The sequence below is a fragment of the Danio rerio genome, chromosome 3, assembly GCF_049306965.1.
Source record: "Danio rerio strain Tuebingen ecotype United States chromosome 3, GRCz12tu, whole genome shotgun sequence".
Classification (NCBI taxonomy): Eukaryota; Metazoa; Chordata; class Actinopteri; order Cypriniformes; family Danionidae; genus Danio; species Danio rerio.
The window spans coordinates 59,135,001-59,156,053 of NC_133178.1; the positions used below are offsets into that span (position 1 = coordinate 59,135,001).

Consider the following 21,053-nt stretch of genomic DNA (forward strand, 5'->3'; position numbering starts at 1 on the left):
GAGATTTTTTTCAGCAAATTCCTGAACATAATAGCTTTAATAACTCATTTCTAATAACTGATTTAATTGATCTTTGCCATGATGACAGTACAAAATAGTTTACAAGATATTTTTCAAGACACTTCTATACAGCTTAAAGTGACATTTAAAGGCTTAACTATGTTAATTAGGTTAACTAGGCAGGTTAGGGTAATTAGGCAAGTTATTGTATAACGATGGTTTATTCTGTAGACTGTCGAAAAAAAATATAGCTTAAAGGGCCTAATAATTTTGACCTTAAAATTTTTTTTTTTTAAACAGTTTTTATTCTAATCTAAATAAAACAAAGAAGACTTTCTCCAGACGAAAAAATATTATTAGACAGACTGTGAAAATTTCCTTGCTCTGTTAAACATCATTTGGGAAATATTTAAAAAAGAAAATGAAATCAAAAGGGGGCTAATATTTCTGACTTCAACTCTTGGTTTGCCTTGATAGTCTACATCAAATTTGGTATCAGTGAAGAACACCATCAATGTTATAGAGTGGAGGAACTGTGACGTCAATTTGTACGCAAAAGCCCGAAAGCGAGTTAACATTTTAGCTGTCTTGAAGACAGCAAGTGACTCTGCCGTTCTGATGCAGTTAGGGAGTTCATTCCACCAACTAGGCAGATTTAATGCAAGAGTTCGGGAAAGTGATTTCTTCATCTGCAGAAATCTGCAGAAGGGAGAGCAGATAAGAAGGAGCAAAGCCAGAAGTTGCTTTGTAAGCAAACATCAGAGCTTTGAATTTGGTGCGAGCAGCAACTGGCAGCCAGTGCAAATGGATGAGTAGCGGAGTGACATGTGCTCTTTTAGGTTCATTAAAGACCACTCGTGCTGCTGCGTTCTGAAGCAGCTTAAGAGGTTTGATAGAGTTAGCTGGAAGCCTGGCTAGTAGAGAGTTGCAATAGTCCAGTCTGGAGAGAACAACAGCTTCAACAAGGAGTTGAGTTGCATGTTCAGATTGGAAGGGTCGGACCTTTCTGATGTTGTAGAGTGCGAATCTGCAAGTTAAAGATTTCAGTTGAAGCACTTTAATATGTTTGTGGCTAACACAAACTCAAGATACTTTAACGTTTTACTCTACGACATAAAACAAACACATCAGTAACATCACACTGTTGATTTTCAAATTGGTTACGCTTTTTTAAAAAGACGGTTGCTATCAAGTTGCTAAATGGGACTACAGGCGGTGTCAGAGACATTATACATCATCGAGCTGAGCTGGTCAGGAACGCAGACTGCTTACATTGGGCATTTGGATTTGTCTGTTATTTAAGTATTTCCATGAATAGTATTTTATAGTTTGTAGTATTTTTTTAACTGGGAATTCATATTGTGTGTAGATAATGCCTTCACTTATAAAGACCGTCAAGACAGATTCATTTGTTGATCCTTTATTTTAATAAACGATATTTTGAAGATACTGCTTATCAGTGCAGCCTGTCTCTTTCCTGCTCTCAGTAACGCAAACGTGTGAATAAACGTGTAAGAAATACGTAAAAACTGTCATTTTAACGTGATCAATTTTTTTCTTTATCTGAACACATATACACATTTGTCATAACTGCAATATTTACTTTTCTCCTTAAAATTTATAGCATATGTGTCTATATGGGCTGCTTTTCTATGTACTTCGTGACAAAAAGGAATAGTGAATTTTGTTCTGTGTCCATGATGGAACTAGCAGACATTTGATAGACTTGTCCCTCACGCCTCATTTCTATTGTCTGTTACTAAGGTAAGCGGGCTGTTTGCACGTGCACAATACACTTATTTAAATATGTCATATGATAATACAGGGTGGGCCATTTATATGGATACACCTTAATAAACTTATTGGGAATTTCACTAGGAAAAACAATGGTGTGCTTGGTTTTAACGTAACTTTATTGTTTTATGAGTTATTTACAAGCCCCCTCACATATACTAATGTGCCACAAACAGGACGTAATATCACTAACCATTCTCGTTTTATTAAGGTGAATCCATATAATGGCCCACCATGTACTATGCAGCCACATTTACATATACAGTTTTTAAAACCTAATTTAAGCAACTTAATTTAAACAACTTCAAACAACCGTAAAGCAAAACAAAATGTATTTCCCAGTATCTAAAAAGGCACGTTGGTCTATACAAATGTGTTTTTGCGTATTTATTTGTTTATAATATATAGCTAGGATTGTAATATATTAAGCAGAGAAAGTAAATCTTTGTCATAGACCATATTTCTGAATATAAGCTTGAAAAGTTGTCTTTAGCAGGGTGGTGCTGTAGTCACAGGCGAGCGCCCTGAAGGCTCTGTTGTCTGTTTATAGCCTAATGTTAGCTTTTCAATTCTTGCTTTTGCATTTAAGATCTAAAAGTGCTATAGGACATGTTTTCGTGTGAGGATTATCTGGCTGGACAAAACATATGTGTATTGAATTGTGTTTGAACACAGCTTATTATTTGCAATCTTCGAAAAGCCTAAGCGAAAATCCTATGGAGATTTTATCGAGGGAACCAGTTTTATGCTAGCAGCCAATTAACCTAAAAGGTGACGTCATAGTTCCTCCACTCAGTTGTGACCTTCTGTTTTCATGGACCAAGTTATAGGGGCGTAGCATATGATGATGAACAGAATGCATTTTTTATTAAGGGTTAAACAGAATGTGCTCTGAGAGGGTTCTGCTTCTTTTGTCATTTTCTGAGCGATGTCAGTGTTATCTGTTTCAGTTTTGATCTTGTTTCTCTGATATTGTTGACTGTTATTGCATGTCATATAGGATGAACGACCCTGTGCTTGAGATACACACTGACCAATATACTTAAAAAATGTTCTCCGTTTGTGCATTATGACCGTGCTTCTGTTTTAGACTTGACAATGGTGATGACGCTGGTGGCAGCAACTTTGCCTGGTATGAGGGGCCCTATGACTGATGTGATAGGGCCCCTGGCAGCTGCCACTGGACTGCGGGCCACAGTTCTAGCAAAACTCTGGAGAGCCTCGTATTTGGAGCGCAGAACATCAAGCTCCACTTTCATGCTGGCATTCTCAGAGGCGAGCTTCTCCACCTCCTGCTGAAGCTCTGCCTTCTGTTTCTCCAGCTCCTCCTTCTGAGTGACACGTTTGACGCGGCAGCTGGCAGCATAGCCCCGGTTCTTAAGTGTGCGTCTCCTCTGTTTCAACTGCAGGATTTCATCTTTGGTCAGACCACGCAAGTGCTGATTCAGCTCTCGCACAGACATGGACACCAGCTCATCATCTGTAAGACTCGTGCCATTCTCACCTGGCTCTCGCTTCACCTGCAGAGAACCATAAGCAATGAGATCAATACAGGAGAAAGAGGGAAACTGTGCACAAGTGTAATGGCCCTCAGTACTAAACAAACTGCACGGATGAGCCTTATTCCACACATACTCTGTAATTTTCTCTGAATGAGAAAAATATTTTAGGATTAAAGCACTGATTAATCTTAATCCTAGTTTTAAAACGAATCAAAAACGTTTTATGTTTTTTTCTAACGAGTCTTTACTTGGTCAAGTCTACGAGTCTTACATTTGGGTAGTGCACTGATATAAAAAAAGCAATGAATAATAGTAATGTGCAGATCGATTCTAAAATATTGATACTTTTGATAACAGATCTTTGTGCTCTAAGATTAATTCTTAAATAAAAACTTAGATACTTAATTATTTGAGCAGTTTGAGATAATTCATATTAATTTTACAATATTCGTATTAATTGAAACACATTGGAAAGTAACTAAACGATTGAGATCTTCTTTAAATGATATGCGATTGGTGGGAATTTCTTTTTCTTCTGCCTGGGGAAGAGGGTAATGTGGAAACGCAGCCGCACACACACAGATGCAGTCAGTCAGTCCTGCGACATCAATGTCAGAGCGAGAGCATAAACAAAGTAAAGTGTGGAGCAATTTGTCATTTCATTATTTGTTTACTGTTATTACGTGAATATCTCTTTTTTTATTCAAAACTATCTTTTATTTGATTATATCCTCTTTTTGTTTTTTTCAGTTGTTTTCTTAGCTCTGCAATATTGTAAATGAGGTTACATGCTACCTCAAAATACTTCCTAGTTTAAAATAAATAAGATAAATTTTTATTAGACACATAAGGTGTATTTGCACAAAGTATCGTTATTGGATCAGTATTAGCAATAGCAGCCTGAATTTTACTCCGTATCGGATTGGAAGGAAAATCTGTGGTATCAAACACTACTAACTAATAATTATATTTTTACCTAACATCTACAAAGACAAATAAATGTGTTAAAAATTATGTTGCCAATTAATGCCACTAAAGCTTTTCCTATGTGACTAAAGTGTCATTTATTGTGTGAATTAATACTTTTCTTTTGGTGTATAAAAAATTAAGTTCAGTTCCAGAATAAAAATTATGTGACTCGTCGTCCATTGGTCCAAACCTGTATGAGTTACTTTCTTCTTTTGAACACAAATGAAGATATGAAATATTTGAAATATGTAAATGGTAGAGAAAATAGGAGACTGAAAAGAATTTAGATGAAAGCTTCAGCGAAGGTTCTACCAGGAAGACTCTAACTCTATGGGCTCTATTTTAACGATCCCGGCACAAAGTTTAAAGCGCATGGCGCAAAAGCATTAAGGGTGTGTCCGAATTTACTTTTGCTATTTTAAGGAAGGAAAAATACACTCTGCGACGCAGCGCATGGTCTAACAGGGTTGTGCTCGTTCTCTTAATAAGTTCTGGGTGTGAGAACAAACAAAGTCTCAGCTCCCATTCCCTTTAGGAGTCATTTGCATCACGTCATGGTGCGTTTGCTTTTTACATGGCGGACTTTGTAAGTGTAAAAACTGAATGTTTTACTAATGAGAAAACAGTTAAACAGAGCATCTGCAGCGCAAGGATAAAGAATGAGCCTCCTCCAATCAGCCTTTACTTTCTCTTTCGTGGCTAAGGAAACGGTGTTGTACACACAGACATCAATTAGCCTATATAATTTTGTTTGTTAAGCTCAAAGATTTGTTTCAAAATTATTTTTAAATTCAGTTCTAATTTCCAGCAAACAAATAAATGAACAATAATAACCAAGTGTGGTCAAAAAAATTAGTTATATCCAAACACACATGCTATGCACCATATGGCCTAAAACTTGTACGTGGAAAAATCTAAGCTTGTTTTAATAAAGCAAATATAAACATGCATATAATAAATAATAATACTAATAATAAAAACATTATGCAAATTGTCAGTTCAATAAATAACCCCCCTCCCCGAGATGAAGAAGGCATGGAAGCAGTGGTGTTTATATTTATGTAAAGAATAATAGTTTGTTTAATATTTTAATCCTTTAATTCTTTTACATTTGTAGAGATATTTATGTATTGCTGTGCATCCTGTATGTTTTAAGCAATGTGTAAGCGAGGTGCCCAACTTCTCGTTGGTGGTTGGCTCTGCCCTGCCTTCATCTTCAGGCAGTATTTATCAGCTCTTCACTGTACTTGCATCATCAACGGGGCTTATGCCAAAGGACTATACACAAAGGACAGTAACCAAAACTACAATGTTTTATGCATTTTCAATAAATGTTAAAACATTTATCCACCTCCCGAGTCTTCCTGATAGAAATGGAAAACTATGGAAGTCTATGGTGATCTTCAGCTGGAAGAGGAAATAAAAGACCAGTGATTCAGGAAGTGAATTGAGATTTGGAGACAGTTTACCTGACATGTCCTATGGAACATACCTTCAGTGCTTTGTTTGCCTTGTTTGTAGTAGTCATACCACGAATGCTGCTCTCCACTGCCCTGCTCAACAGGTCTGGGAATTCAAAGAGAGTTCACAAAATGACAGTCTGAATCAGATGTTATTCAGTATGACACGCATGATTAAATTTTCAATCTACTTTTTATGTGATTTTGGTAATATTCTTTAAGATACACTTTTTTATTTATATATATTAGAGCTGTCAAAATTAGCGCGTTAATGCACATGATTAATTTGAAATATTTAACACCTTTAAAAAATAACGCAATTAGTTCCAGTTTTTTTATTTCCTGTTGTGGCCGACGTGTATTAAACGTGCAAAGAAATATGAATAAGACCAAGGAAGCACTTTTAGAAGGAAAGTTTCAGTATAAAACAATTAATGTGGCATCATCAGGCTATTCAGCATTTCCTCCAGAGTTTCATGCAATTTCAGGTGTTTCATTTTTAATCTAGACTTTAACTGCAGTTCAGCAGTTCACTCTCATTCAGCAACATGTTGTAAGTTATTAGTTGATTCCATGCACCCTCAAATGTTTCATTAAGTTTGATGTGTTTCCCGCTACACGCAAATTTTGTAAAGCGTCTGCCTCATGTTGCTGTGTCAGAATCCTTGCTTGGAAAATAAAGCCATACTGTAGAGCCCTTAGTTTAGGCAAATTTGATAAACGCGATTGTAAGTGATAATGAATCTGAAGGGATCTCTCGCTCACAGGGTGCACTGTACTGCGCATGTTGTTATGTGTTCGTGTGTGTGTGTGTAGACTGGACTGTCTAAGCAACTGGCTAAACGTTAAGGAGAACTAAGTAAAACTGTTTCTACTTTATAATTAATGTATACAATTGTTTTGTACAATTGTTTGAGTACAATTGTTTGTATTCAATACTTTATTATTATAATAATATTCTATTTTCCATATTTGCAATGCCTGTATTTTGGATTTTTTTTTTTTTTTGTAGTCCACTTAGAATCCAACATGGAAATCACTTTGTTATTGGCATTAATTGTTTTGAAATTTAAATGGCACTTACATGCCTCTGTTTTTATTTCTCTAATACATATGGTGTTTCGTGATTAATCATGATTAATTACAAAAAGTAAATTTTTAAAAATCATTTTAAAACTGTAATATATGCATGGATCTAACAGAGCAAATTGACCCTGACAATGCACAAAGAGTAAAAGACTAAACCACAGGAAAGAAATCTGACTAACCAGAGCTGATCATCTTTAAACACCCACAAGACAACAGAAAAAGCTGAGTGAGGTCTCTAACAAGAAAAAAACAGATAGAGAGGGAGATATCAAGAGCAAATAATTGGAGGAAACAGCCTTGTGAAAAGTGTAACCTCAGCACATTTGAGCCAGCTTGCGAAATGAAGGGTAAAACCCCTGATCTCAGCAAGGACCCAACCAAGGCAACAATTAAAACATTTTGGTACATAACTGAAATGATCAGAGTCATCTCTTCTAACCTTCAAACCATATGCGTTCATAAATTTGGAGAGTGATTAGAATGTGCAAGGTCTAGCAACAGTAAATAAATTATACTATGCATGCAATGCTGAGCCTGTGCTTTGGCCCTTCATCTGTGTGATGTGTTAAGGATTGCCTTTTTTTACGAGGCTAGTTCAAAGATAGATGCCATAGCTGATTTCTACTGCACAATGTGGCCAACAAAAAAAAAATATATATAGTCTTTATATAAATATAATACATAAACTTTAATAAAGTGAATCTGGAATGAATTCATAGCGCTTCACTTTTTCCACATTTTTTTATGTTACAGCCTTATTCAAAATGGATTAAATTAATTTATTTCCCTAAAACTCTACACACAATACCCCATAATGACAATGTGAAAAAAAAGTTTTTTTTAATTGTTGCAAATTTATTTCAAATAAAAAAAGCATAAAAATCACATGTATGTAAGTATTCACAGCCTTTGCCGTAAACTAGAGGTCTGCATTCCCAATAAATTTCCGAATAAAGCGAGGGAGCGGTCGGTATCTGGTGTAATTTTGGATGGGTGCGGGCGGTCAAACAATATTGCTTCCGATTTCCGAGCAAGCGAGCATACGTATGTTTGTGCGTAAATGAGACTGCGTGATGCTGTGTTTAGCTTGCTTGTTGCTGTCTAGAGAGAGAGAGCTCTGTGTGTGTGTGTGTGTGTGTGTGAATTGAATTGAATAGAATTTTATTTGACAGATTTTAAACAAGCTGTAAAAAAATACAATATTTTGAAATAAAAACTGTTGTGGATAAAAACACAATAAAGCCCTGGGCTTATTTCCATTGCGGTCCTCGCTGTTAAATAAAACAACGTATGGCTTCAAAAAACTGATGAAGCATAAAACAAACAGTACCTCCACATTTTAAAGCAGGAACAGAATAATTCAAAAATACATTCCTTCATTCATTCATTTTTCTTTTCGGCTAAGTCCCTCTATCAATCAGGGGTCGCCACAGTGGAATGAACCGTCAACTAATCTAACATATGTTCCACGCAGCTTATGGCCCTCCAGCCGCAACCCTATTCACACTCAAGTAACATATAAAGTCAACCTCAAGTACACTATGCAAACTTATTATCCTCATCAAACAAACATATTTTAATCGCTTTTTTGAACCTCCTTATATCTTTTATTGCCTTGATCGATATTGGTGATTTGTTCCATATGATTGCACTCGTATATAAACAAATATCAGAATCCCAACCCCTAGTACTGTATAAATGCTGTTGCCTCACCGTTTAAAAACAGTTCACCAAATAACTAGAAACCACATTATTAAACATGTTACTTACCAATCCCAGTTTTAAAAAACATACTCTATTACTTACAGTTAATATGCCTAATTCTTTAAAAAAACTCTTTGTGCAAATGTGCTCTAGGATGAATTTTAAAAATTATTCGTATTAATGTATTTTGTGCCTTTTGCAATTTTTCCTTCATATTCTTTGAGCAGCAACTATACCAAAATGAGGTAGCATAATCAAAATGGGGTTGAATTAAAGCTCCTGCCAATAATTTTAAAGAATAAACATCCAACAGATCAGCTTGCCTTCTAAGAACCTAATTTTTCGACATATATTCATAAAAACATTTTTGTGGGCCTAGACATAACCCCCAAGATTTAAACAGGTCTGTAATTAATCATATATAACGAACATCTAATTTAAAATAATGGTATAACTATAGCACTTTTAAAATCACATGGTATTTTTCCTTGTTCAATAGATAAATTTAAAATATGTGATACCAAGGGGCAATCACTTTAACAGAGTCTTTAAAAAAATCTTGCAGGAATATTATCAATTACAGGAGCCTTATTTAATTTTAACTCACTAATGATTTTTAAAACTTCACTTTCTGTAACCTGTCTCAAACTAAAAGAATCCAGAAAATGTCCTGTTTTCTATAAAAAGAAATCACTCCATCTTCGTTGTAAATAGCTGGTTGCCGTGGAAGCTGACCACATATTTTTTGCTAACAATATAAAATACTGATTAAAAGACTCGGCAATATGCTTTGGATTAACTATTAATTTGTTTTCTACCTTTAAGTTAATTTTAGATGATTTCTTACTTTTAGCATTTGAATAACCTAAATTTCTCAGTACATCCCCCTTTTTTGTTGGTTCAAATTTATTTTCATTTATCTTATCCTTAAAAAAACTTTTTTGCTTCTCTTATTTTGTTCCAAACCTTAATTCTGTTTCATTTATAAAACTTGTACCAGCTACACTCACTATCCTTCCTAAACTTTGGAAAACTATCATCTCTTATCTTTAATAGTTGTATTATTTCATCTGTAATCCAACGATCTGATCTTTGTTTAACTCACATCCTTAGATCCCCTTACCCCAGACCAATCAACTTTATCTAATATTTCACAAAATAAATTAGGACTATAATTCTTCATTGACCTCACTAAAACAGTATTATTGCCCATAATCTTCGCTTTTTGCACTTTTCTACATAAATATACTGAAAAATGATCACCCATACTGCACTCAATTACACCACTACAACATATCTAAGCTGAATCAGATGTCAGAATCAAATCAATAATAGACTGCGATTTGGGAGTAATTCTAGTTGGTACCTTAATAATATGCTTCAATCCAAAAAAATCAGAAAAATGTTTAAAAGCCTTATATAACACAGAGTCCATATTTGACATATCAGTGTTTAAATCCCCCATATTATAACTTCCGTTCCATGGGGTTTCACAAAATCATTTAAAATTCCTTCCAACAATTCATAAAAATTACTTTGATCTGGTGGCTGATACAAGTTTCCAATTAAAATAGGTTTACTCTGGTAATAGAACATCCACCCACACAGCTTCAATAGATGCATTCATTCATTAATTTTCTTGTCGGCTTAGTCCCTTTTATTAATCTGGGGTCGCCACAGCAGAATGAACCACCAACTTATCCATCAAGTTTTTTTACGCAGCGGATGCCCTTCCAGCCACAACCCATCTCTGGGAAACATCCACACACACACACACTCATACACTACAGACAATTTAGCCTACCCAATTCACCTGTACCACATGTCTTTGGGGGAAACCGGAGCACCCGGAGGAAACCCACGCAAACGCAGGGAGAACATGCAAACTCCACACAGAAACGCCAACTGAGCTGAGGCTCGAACCAGCGATCTCTTGTTGTGAGGCGACAGCACTACCTACTGCGCCACTGCTTCGCCCTCAGTGGATGCATTATTCATATAATTTCTAATATTAAAAGACAAATCTGATCTTATATAAACACATACACCACCACCTTTACAATTTCGGTCTCTTCTTATGAAACTATAATTCACAATTTCAATTTCTGAGTCCAACACTGAACCGTCCAACCAAGTTTCACAGCACCCATGTACCAACAACCGTTCATCCAAACACAACAGTCTCAGCTCGGAAATCTTTGGAAGAAGACTACTTATGTTTAAATGAGCAATACGTAGACCATTAGAGGACCTCTTGAAGTCAGCACCGTGAATAACATTTTCATGACGTGCGCTTACCAGAGCATCCAAGTTCAAAGACCAAGCCACCTGTTTTCACGCAGGCTCCATAATATCCGGGCAAAGAAAACGGGCCTCATGGCTGGCGACGTCACCAGCTGGCATTCCAAGTGCAGTTCGCACATCTCTCGCTTCATCATGCACAGATGACAAATTGTCCCAGTTTTTCGCAATAAAACTCCATTCCTCTGAAATCGCTGGTCTTTGACACTCTTCACCGGCCGATTGCCGCACATCAAAGTGTGACCTAACTTCAATATCGCCTGGCTGTTGACATCCTCCTGCTGACGCGCCAGGGCATGGATGACATCACCAGACAAAAGTAAGCATATAATTATAATTGATCCATCACTACTACAATGTTTTCTTTTACTTCCATTTTTCTTCGTACACGGAACTGCCCACGGATAAGATATAAACGACTCGCAAAAAATATTCGCTCGCATGCCGAAATGTCTCTCCACCATATCACTGTCCTCTATTAAAAAAGTAAAATGCCCCAAACTGGACTCCTTAACTGGATAAAGCAAACTTTAAAACGCAGTGAAATTAGCACTGTTTGCAAGCTCCATCTGCAAGCCACCATCTTGTTTTGCAAAAGTTGATCTAGCTTTAGAATGAGAGAGAGCGTGATGCTGTGGGTTTTTGTGTCATATACTTGGTGCTAATGTGTGTGTTTATACAGACAGCTTGTTATAGGTTTTCGGTTTTGTTCTTAACCTGGCTCGCTAGCGGGAACGCACACGGTGGGTAGAAAATAGGGCAGGTCGGGCAGCAGGACAACAAATGCTGAATATAAGCGGGAGCGGTCGGGTTCAGCCTGAAACTTGGCGGGAGCGGAATTCAAAATTTTGTCCCGCTCAGATCTCTACCGTGAAGCTCTAAATTGAGCTCAGGTACATTCTGTTTACACTGATTATTCTTGAGATGTTTCGGCAGCTTAATTGGAGTTCACCTGTGGTAAATTCAGATGATTTGACATGATTTGAAAAGGCATACACCTGTCTATATAAGGTCCCAGGGTTGAAAGTGCATGTCAAAGCCCAAACCAAGCATGAAGACAAAGGAATTGTCTATAGACCTCAGAAACAGAATTGTCTCGAGGCACAAGGCTGGGGAAGGTTACAGAAAAAATTCTGCTGCTCTGAAAGTTCCAGTGAGAACAGTGGCCTCCATCATCGGTGAGTGGAAGATGTTTGGAACCACCAGGGCTCTTCCTAGAGCTGGCCGGCCATCTAAGCTGTGTAATCGGGGGAAAAGGGCCTTAGTCAGAGAGGTGATCAATAACCTGATGGTCACTCTATCTGAGTTTCAGCGTTTTTCTGTGGAGAGAGGAAAACCATACAGAAGGACAACCATCTATGCAGCAATCCACCAATCAGGGCTGTATGGTGGAGTGGCCAGATGGAAGCCACTCCCCACCTGGAACTTTTCAAAAGGCATCTGAAGGACTCTCTGACCATAAGAAACAAAAGTCTCTGTTTAGATGTGACTAAAATTTAACTCTTTGGAGTGAATGCCAGGCGTTACGTTTGGAGAAAACCAGGCACCACTCATCTTTAGGCTAATACCAATATCAGACTGGGGCAACGGTTTATCTTTCAGCAGGACAATGACCCAAAGCACGCTGCCAAAATATCAATGGTGTGGCTTCACAACAACTCAGCGAATGTCCTTGAGTGGCCCAGCAAGAGCCCAGACCTAAATCCTATTGAACATCTCTGGAGAGATCTGAAAACGTTTGTACACTATCACTTCCCATCCAACCTGACAGAGCCTGAGAGGAGACGCAAATTCCTTAAGTCAGGTGTGCCAAGCTTGTGACATCATATTCAAAAAGACTTGAGTTTGTAATTGCTGCCAAAGGTGCTTCAACAAAGTATTGAGCAAAGGCTGTGACTAATGATGTACATGTGATTTTTCAGATTTTTTATTTTAAATAAATTTGCAACAATTTGAAAAAAATCACATTGTCATTATGGGGCATCGTGTGTAAACTTTAGAGGAAATAAATTAATTTAATCTATTTTAGAACTAGGCTGAAACATAACAAAATGTGAAAAAAAGTGAAGCGCTATGAATACTTTTCAGATGCACTGTATGCTACCGTCCGCTCCTCTACTGAACCTTGCCTGCCTAACTATACCAACAAAAAGATGCATTTGGATCTGACCCTTGTCATCACTTACCATCATTACTAAAATATCCTGCATTGTGTCAATAGTAAATTGTCAATAATCAAATAGAGCTAATTGAATAATATACACACAAAGAACATTCCCCTGCATGATAGTGAGTCAGTGTTGTCAGAATTATCTTTTACATTAGCCCATGCTAGTGTTACACCAACACAGTGTAAAGTATTTCAGTGGAAACCATTAGGCTTTGGACTATTAATTTAAATGCAAGTAATCAACTCAGTAAGTAATCCAGATGTCCACTAATTAAGACTACTACAAGGATAGAAACCTTGCATTTTTTGATGCATGACTAGCACCTTTCTTTTACTCTTGCGTAGCTAGACCTTGGCTGAAGGTCTAGTAACTTTGGCTGCTTTGTATATCAAGGATCACACACACAGCTATTTGACTGACAGGTTAACCAACCAATCATGTTTTGTTTTGTGTTTAGGGGTGTGGAAATGTGTGGAAAAGCATGACACGCAAGCAGTTCATCTTTTACACAAGCATTTAAAAAAAGTTTACATTGATCTCCAAGATGATCTATTAGCAAAACACGATCTATGTAAGTTACATATGTAGACTTTTTTAAGATTGTTATTTTTATTTGGTGACACATAAAGATCAAGGAGACTGATAACAGACCGTAACCAATTGTTTGACATCCTATTAAACCAAATAGGTTTGTTGCATTTGTATCATAAATAAAAAGAGCATTTACAATTTTGAAAGGTTTCTCACTATTACCTGTTAGACCAATGAGTATTTGAACTTCACTGGTTTATTTGTTGACCTCTTAATGTATTTATGCAGAGGACCTTGCATGCTTTATTCGATTTGATAAATGCTCTTTGTCACTAAAGTTGAGGGCCATGGAAATCCCTACAGCGATAGATGGACGGGCAAGCAGTAAATAACTCATTCACAGGTGTGTCAGAAGACAAGTTTATGAAAAAAAATTACTCATTATTTTACAGCAGTGTGCACTTCACCGACAGCCATGCTTTTACAGTTTTTTTCCAACTGCTTACACACAAAATCTTTCTTGTCACACGATTTCTTAAACATCTCACTCAAAATGCAAAACTACACAAAAAAACTCCAAAACTCTTTTTTCAAAACTCTACACACAAATCTCTACCTAAACTCTGCCACAAAACTCTAACGGAAAGCCACTTGCTTTGTCTCTTCCAAACACAACCAATCAAAATTCTACACTTATCGACCGGTTCACACACACTCACTCCTCACATGCGCAAACGCTAATTTCATAACTGATCACTAACCAATCACTGCTTTACTCTATTATAGGCCAAAGGTGATTTGACACCGGGCTGTAACGGTCCAATAAAAACTGGTTTGCCACCCATTCACAATTTGTGGTTATGTACCTAGCGCATATTCACCTTTTATAAATCATAAAATTCCTATCAAAAAATGGAGAAATTCCTTTGAGCCCAGTGCTGTAAAGTGTTTGATGGGCAACCCTATGCCTGCATGATGCTTCTCTATGAAATGAATTATGCCTGCTATGTGTGCAGTTTTGGGAATTGTATGTTGAGTTTTGAAAAAGGGGACACTGTTTTGAAAACGTGTGAAAGCAGTTGGAAAAACCTGTAAGATTTTATGTCGTCATTTGTGGCCCGGTCCCGGGAACAGCAGTCTCAGGAGAGAACTCCAGACTTTACTCTCCCCAGACACTTCCTCTAGCTCCTATGGGGGGTCCTGATGCATTCTTAGGCCAGCCAAGAAACAAAAGCTGCGTCCCAAATCGCATACTTATGCACTATTCTACGCCATTTTGTAGTATAAATAGTGTAAGTAGTGCGTTCACACTGAAAACTCTAAAAATAATAAGTGCACTTTAATTACCCGGATGATGCACTCATTCAGCCGCTAGAATGAAGTGTGTAATGATGGACACTTCACGCACTCAACGACCGCAGGTTTGCTTACGTAGCGGAAGGGGCGGAGCTATCGGACGCACATGTTGAATAACTTTATTTAATTTGGATTGTGAAAGCAAAATTCTTTTACGAGAGTGATTATAGCGCCTCCCGATAGTGATTGCGGCAATACTCACGGAAGGTATTATTTGATAATTCGGCCGTTTACTTCAATGATTTGGCGACCGTCAAACGTCATTAGGGAAACGGTTTGAATTTCCGCTTAGTAAAAAAACATTAGTGTGCCATTTGGGACGACACTACATACATATACTACCCTGTTGAGTGTGTAAGTGCATAAGTACATAGTGCATGAGTGCATAGTGTATAGTGTGCCATTTGGGACGCAGCTATAGTCCCTCCAGCGTGTCCCAGGTCTTCCCTGAGGCCTCCTCCTGGTGGGATATGCCTGGAACACCTCCCTAGGTAGGCATTCAAAAGGCATCAGAAACTCTACTCCGAGCTTCTCCTTCTCCTGACAGAGCTCCTTACCCTATCTATAAGGGTGCACCTTGCCACCCTGAGAAGGAAACTCATTTTAGCCACTTGTGTTTGAGATCTTGTCCTCTCGGTCATGAACCAAAGCTCATGACCATAAGTGAGAGTAGGAACATGGATTGACCGGTAAATCAAGAGTTTTTGCCTTTTTTGCTCAGCTCCTTCTTTACCACAATGGACCAGTATATTGACCGCATTACTGTTGCCCCTGCACCAGTCCGCCTATCAATCTCACTCGTGAACAAAACCCCAAGATACTTGAACTCCTCCACCTGGGGTAAAGACTTTCCCCCAACCTGGAGATGGCAAACCACCTTTTTTCGGTGGAGCACCATGGCCTCAGACTTGGAGGTGCTGATTCTCATCTCAGCACATCATACTCGGCAACAAACCGCCCAGTGCATGCTGGTCAGGTGGGCTGTTGAACTCCTCCTGCTCGGTGTTGTATGGCTCTGTCGCTGTCCATTCCTCGCCAGTGTCCACTCCAGGTAGGCGGCGAGATTGCTTCGAGGACCAACTTCGGATGAAAGTGCTCTGCAAGCGGTGTTCAGGTTGGAATTGTAAAACCCACAGCGCACATCGTCCATCCAGCTAGAATGTTTTTGTAAGAACAAAAATTGTTCTCTATGGTCTTCTAGGCTGCTTTCCACCGCTTCAGCATAAGGAGAATGAATTCAGGGGTGTAGATAGAGTCCATAGGGTACACGAGGAGAAGGAGAAAAAACACTGGAGCAAAAAGACTATAAAAAAAACGGGGGGGAAAAAAGGCTGCAAACTTTTTTTGTATCTAGTCTGGTATTATGTCATGCCTGGGCTCTCTCAGGAAAGCAAAGGATTGCAAGAGTTATCAAATGTGTAGATTTATTGATAAACACTTACATGGAGGACAAAGGAGACTCAGGAATGACATGGGTTGTTAACAAGCATAACCAAGAGAATACCAGACAAAGGACTGGACAACACACAGGACTATAAATATACATGACTTGATGAATTGATAACACACAGGGGAGGAACACAGGAGAAACCATGAACTTCAAAAAATGGAGGGAAACAGACCAAAGGAGCACATGGGTAAGGTCACATGACGAAAACACAGGAGCCTGACAATAACATTACGTAAACAATTTTGAATGACCACCTAACAGTCATTTTGATTAAATAAAAAGACTTAGCGGGTTTCCACACAAGTTTCTGCATCCTGCTTATATACACTATGAACAGCAGCTACACTAATTATTCTCTTTTTTTTCTCCATTGCTACCTGGGGATACTCATCCCGAGGTCCTCAGATTATGCGGAGTCACTGATTGGATCCAAGACCAGCGACGAAATGATCCCAAGGTTTCCATATCCAGGACCAAGCTGTATCCTGAGCTGCTGCTGTGCTGGTGATCATGGGGGAGTGGAGAGCATGAGACTGATTACAGTGACGCTACAGGGACAGACGAGTCTTCACTGAGGCCAGCTTCTAGCTAGTCTGCAGCTCTGCACAAGACTTTTGGCCAGCTGAGAAATTAAAATGGTTGTGCCCAACTGAGTCTGGTTTCTCTCAAGGTTTTTTTCTTCACTCTCCTATCGGTGAAGTTTTTTTCCCTCTCCGCTGTCGCCTCTGGCTTGCATGGTTCTGGATCAGTAGAGCTACGCATCGATGAATTTGCTCTTCAGTGTTTGGACTCTCAGTAATGATTTAAAGCACACTGAACGGAGTCAAACTGAACTGAACTTAAACACTAAAAACTAAACTACCATGATCCAGTTACTATGACCATTTATGTGAAGCTGCTTTGTCACAATCTACATTGTAAAAGCACTATACAAATAAAGCTGAATTGAATTTAATAAAATGAGTATACACTATTATGTAGCAAATGTTGTCTAAATATAAGCACACTGATGGCTTATTTTGAATTAATTTTACTCCATTTTAACACCATTGAATAATACAATGTTACATCTCAAAGAAAGAAAGGACAAAAAGCATAGCAACAGAGGCAAAAGACAACTTGAATAAAAAAAAGAAAAAGCTGCCCTCACTTACACCGAGTTTCATCATCGACACCCCTCCCAACATCCCTCCAAAAAAACTATTGATCTTTTCTGGAGTCCTGTGCTGTCAGAGCGCTGCATCCAGATAACGCTGCACCTAAGGACTCTTTCAGGGATTGTAATTTCTGCAGAGATGGCATTAGAAACATAAAATAGGAGGAGCACTTCCTCCTCTTACTAAAGACTTTCGTTCGGTTGCATCAACTCTTGCCTGAGCAAGACTTTAGCCAATGAATAGCAGACCAGTAGCGTAGAAATACCAGACAAAGCTTTTATCAGACAAAAGGAGGGCTGTGGGGTTTATACTAGACATAAATGTAAACAACTATACTTTGAAAAGGCATTATAGGATCCCCTTCTGCTTGATGAAGGGCTCTGGCAGGTGCAATTACATCTAGCTCATCATATAAAGGCTGTAAATGAATTAGATTTGCATTGTCATTGCTGATTAGGTCAAAAGTTACATTACACAATCAGTCCAAATTCATGAATTTGTAGCAAAAACTTTATAATATTAAAATAATAATAAAAAAACACTCATGTATGGGTGTTTCCAGATGTTGGGTTGCAGCTGGAAGAGCATTCACGGTATAAAACATATGCTGGATAAGTTGGGGATTCATTCCGCTGTGGCGACCCCTGATTAATAAAGGGACGAAGCCGAAAAGAAAATGAATGAATGAATGAATAAACACTCATATACAATAAATATAAATTATTTATCATCTTTTTATCATGCATATATATATATATATATATATATATATATATATATATATATATATATATATATATATATAAACACACACACAGACAGACAAAACTTATGAGATGTCGAATAACCATCAGTTCAATACAAATCATGCTTATGGCAGTCAAATGTGCTGTAGATGCTTATGTGGTAAATTATTTTTGTGGCCAACAAAAATCTGATCGCTGTTTTATGCATATCATACTGCAAGAAATGTTTATTTTGAAATAATTCAGTAAATATTATCTGAGATCATTCTTACTAAGTGGTTATTAGAGTGAAACTTATATTGGAGAGAATTGAAATGAAAAAACGACAAACCAAACATATTCAAGCATTCAAACAGGTATTTTTAATTCCCGGTAAATGCACAAAACAGCTTCAAATTTCCATCATCAGCACCGTTTTTCGCAAGGAGACACACACACACAAAACATAGACTAAAGAACATGATTATAACAATGACATTTAGGGAATGTATGATGAGCCAGAGACATAATTCGAGCAGCTTTATGGTGAATCAGGATACGTTCAAATTCGAAGCAGTACACTTAATCATGCCTACAGGATCTGAATATCTTTCGCGTAAACCATTCCCTCCGACATTGCCTATATGTCTCAAAGACTAACAGAATAGTAAAATACCATTTTTTCTCAATCAGAAATCAATATAATATTGTCAGAATCACTGCATATTGACAATTAAAAGCGTCCTACCTGGTGTTAAAGCCCACAGCGCCCTTATAATGAAACAGGAGCTTTGTGTCGGCTCTCTCGCTTTCTCGCTCTGTGTGTGTGTGTGTGCGCGCGCGCGCCCCGGTCCACACATTTCTGCACATCCCCCTAGCTGTCACTTTAATGCCTCTAATTCACACAGGGAATCCCCATAGGCTTTGAGTCTGTGATCCCAGTCACGTGTGCTAAGATGTTTATGGCACATCGTGGCAACTCATTTATTGTTGTGAATCAATTTAAATCCTCGTGTGTTTATATAGGCTAGTTGTTTTATATACATTAAGTGAATAAGTCAAGGCGTACATGCACACTCAGCACAACAACGCTCATGCATTCAATGAAACAATCCAGTGGACTCACCAGGATAACAGATGTCTTTCTATATGCGCGTGAATAAAATACAGAATAAGTGTGCTTAAGTAAAACAAGATGTGTAAATGTGTTATTGTTGCTCGCATTCTCTTTCTCTTGTACTGAAATCAGACGTCATATGATGTTTGATCACGTGGCTTCATTCATGAAGGATCTACGAAGCGGCTCATTTAAAGGGGCCGCATATCTATCCATCTATCTATCTATCTATCTATCTATCTATCTATCTATCTATCTATCTATCTATCTATCTATCTATCTATCTATCTATCCATCCATCCATCCATCCATCCATCCATCCATCCATCCATCCATCCATCCATCCATCCATCCATCCATCCATCCATCCATCCATATATATATATATATATATATATATATATATATATATATATATATATATATATATATATATATATATATATATCATTGTATTTTAAAATGATAAACACCTTTTAAACCAATTTCAGCATTATTTATATCATTTATAGCATACATTTTGCCTGAAATTTGCTTTTGAACTTTTAGCTTTTCGAACTTTGTTTGCACAGAAATTGTTGTCATATTTTATTCTATAGAATAAGCCTTTACCAACTTAACTTTAATGTAATGTAATTCCTGTGATGTAGGAATAACAATAATATTTTATTTACAATTATCATGATACAGTATAAGTAAAAGAGTGCAAAAGACTGAGAAGGCCTATGGTTTACTGACAAAAATATTGTTTTAACTATTTGTCTATGCTTTTTTTCTATTGAAAATGTCTGTTTTAAAGTAAAACCTTAAAATAATGGTCCATTAGTTAATGTTAGTTACAACTTAAACAGTTAACAGGGGAGAGCGGGGCACAAGGAAACACTTTTTGGTTTTGTCCAAATAATGAACAAAGTTATGGGGTTAGACAAACCCTATTTTTTGTAAAAACAAAACACAAGCCTCTCCTAAATGAGCACTGAAATTATGATCGCCGGACATATGGTTTCTCTACAGTATTGCCAAAAGCGCCAGGAGTAAAAATTTTACTATTTACCCCACCTGCAGGGCAGGTTGTAACACATGCATAATTTTACACAATTTAAATTGAGTTAGGCGACGCAGTGGGTAGCACGTTCGCCTCACAGCAAGAAGGTCACTGGGTCGATTCTCGGCTCAGCTGGTGTTTCTGTGTGGAGTTTGCATGTTCTCCCTGCGTTCGCATGGGTTTCCTCCGGGTACTCCGGTTTCCCCCACAGTCCAAAGACATGCGGTACAGGTGAATTGGGTAGGCTAAATTGTCCATAGTGTATGAGTGTGTGTGTGTGTGTATGTGTGTATGTTTCCCAGAGATGGGTTGCCGCTGAAAGGGCATCCGCTGCGTAAAAACTTGCTGGATAAGTTGGCGGTTCACTCCGCTGTGGCGACCCCAGATTAATAAAGGGACTAAGCCGACAAGAAAATGAATGAATGAATGAAATTGAGTTACTTTAAATAGCTATATTTCCTCTGTAATTTGCTCATTTTTTAAATTCTACATAGTGCAGTTTATTTATTTATTAGATGAACACATTTGAATTTATTTGCATTATTATCCATTATTATACAATGCATTTATTGGCATTATTAGCAATAAATAAAAATCAATAAAAATATATTAAAAACATTTTAATATAAAAAGTTAATTAACATTACATTCAAAATTAAAAAATATATATTTTTTCTTAGTT

At 37.5% G+C, this 21,053-nt stretch overlaps 1 protein-coding gene across 5 annotated transcripts; it reads right to left on the bottom strand.

The window, feature by feature from the left end:
- Positions 1-2,636: 2,636 nt before the first annotated feature.
- mafga (v-maf avian musculoaponeurotic fibrosarcoma oncogene homolog Ga) lies at positions 2,637-19,467 on the bottom strand. Of its 5 annotated transcripts, XM_021470157.3 has the most exons (4): positions 18,958-19,009; positions 6,994-7,049; positions 5,758-5,831; positions 2,637-3,314 (listed from the first exon to the last, which is right to left on the bottom strand). In XM_021470157.3, the coding sequence occupies exons 2-4, from the start codon at positions 7,004-7,006 to the stop codon at positions 2,862-2,864; spliced, it is 540 nt and encodes a 179-aa protein (XP_021325832.2). In that variant the 5' UTR covers positions 7,007-7,049; positions 18,958-19,009; the 3' UTR covers positions 2,637-2,861. The 5 variants fall into 5 exon arrangements, with proteins under 5 accessions (XP_021325832.2, XP_068072575.1, XP_005164309.3 ...); XM_068216474.2 differs by lacking the exons at positions 6,994-7,049; positions 18,958-19,009 and adding an exon at positions 19,336-19,467; XM_005164252.6 differs by lacking the exon at positions 6,994-7,049.
- Between the last annotated feature and the right edge of the window lie 1,586 nt (positions 19,468-21,053).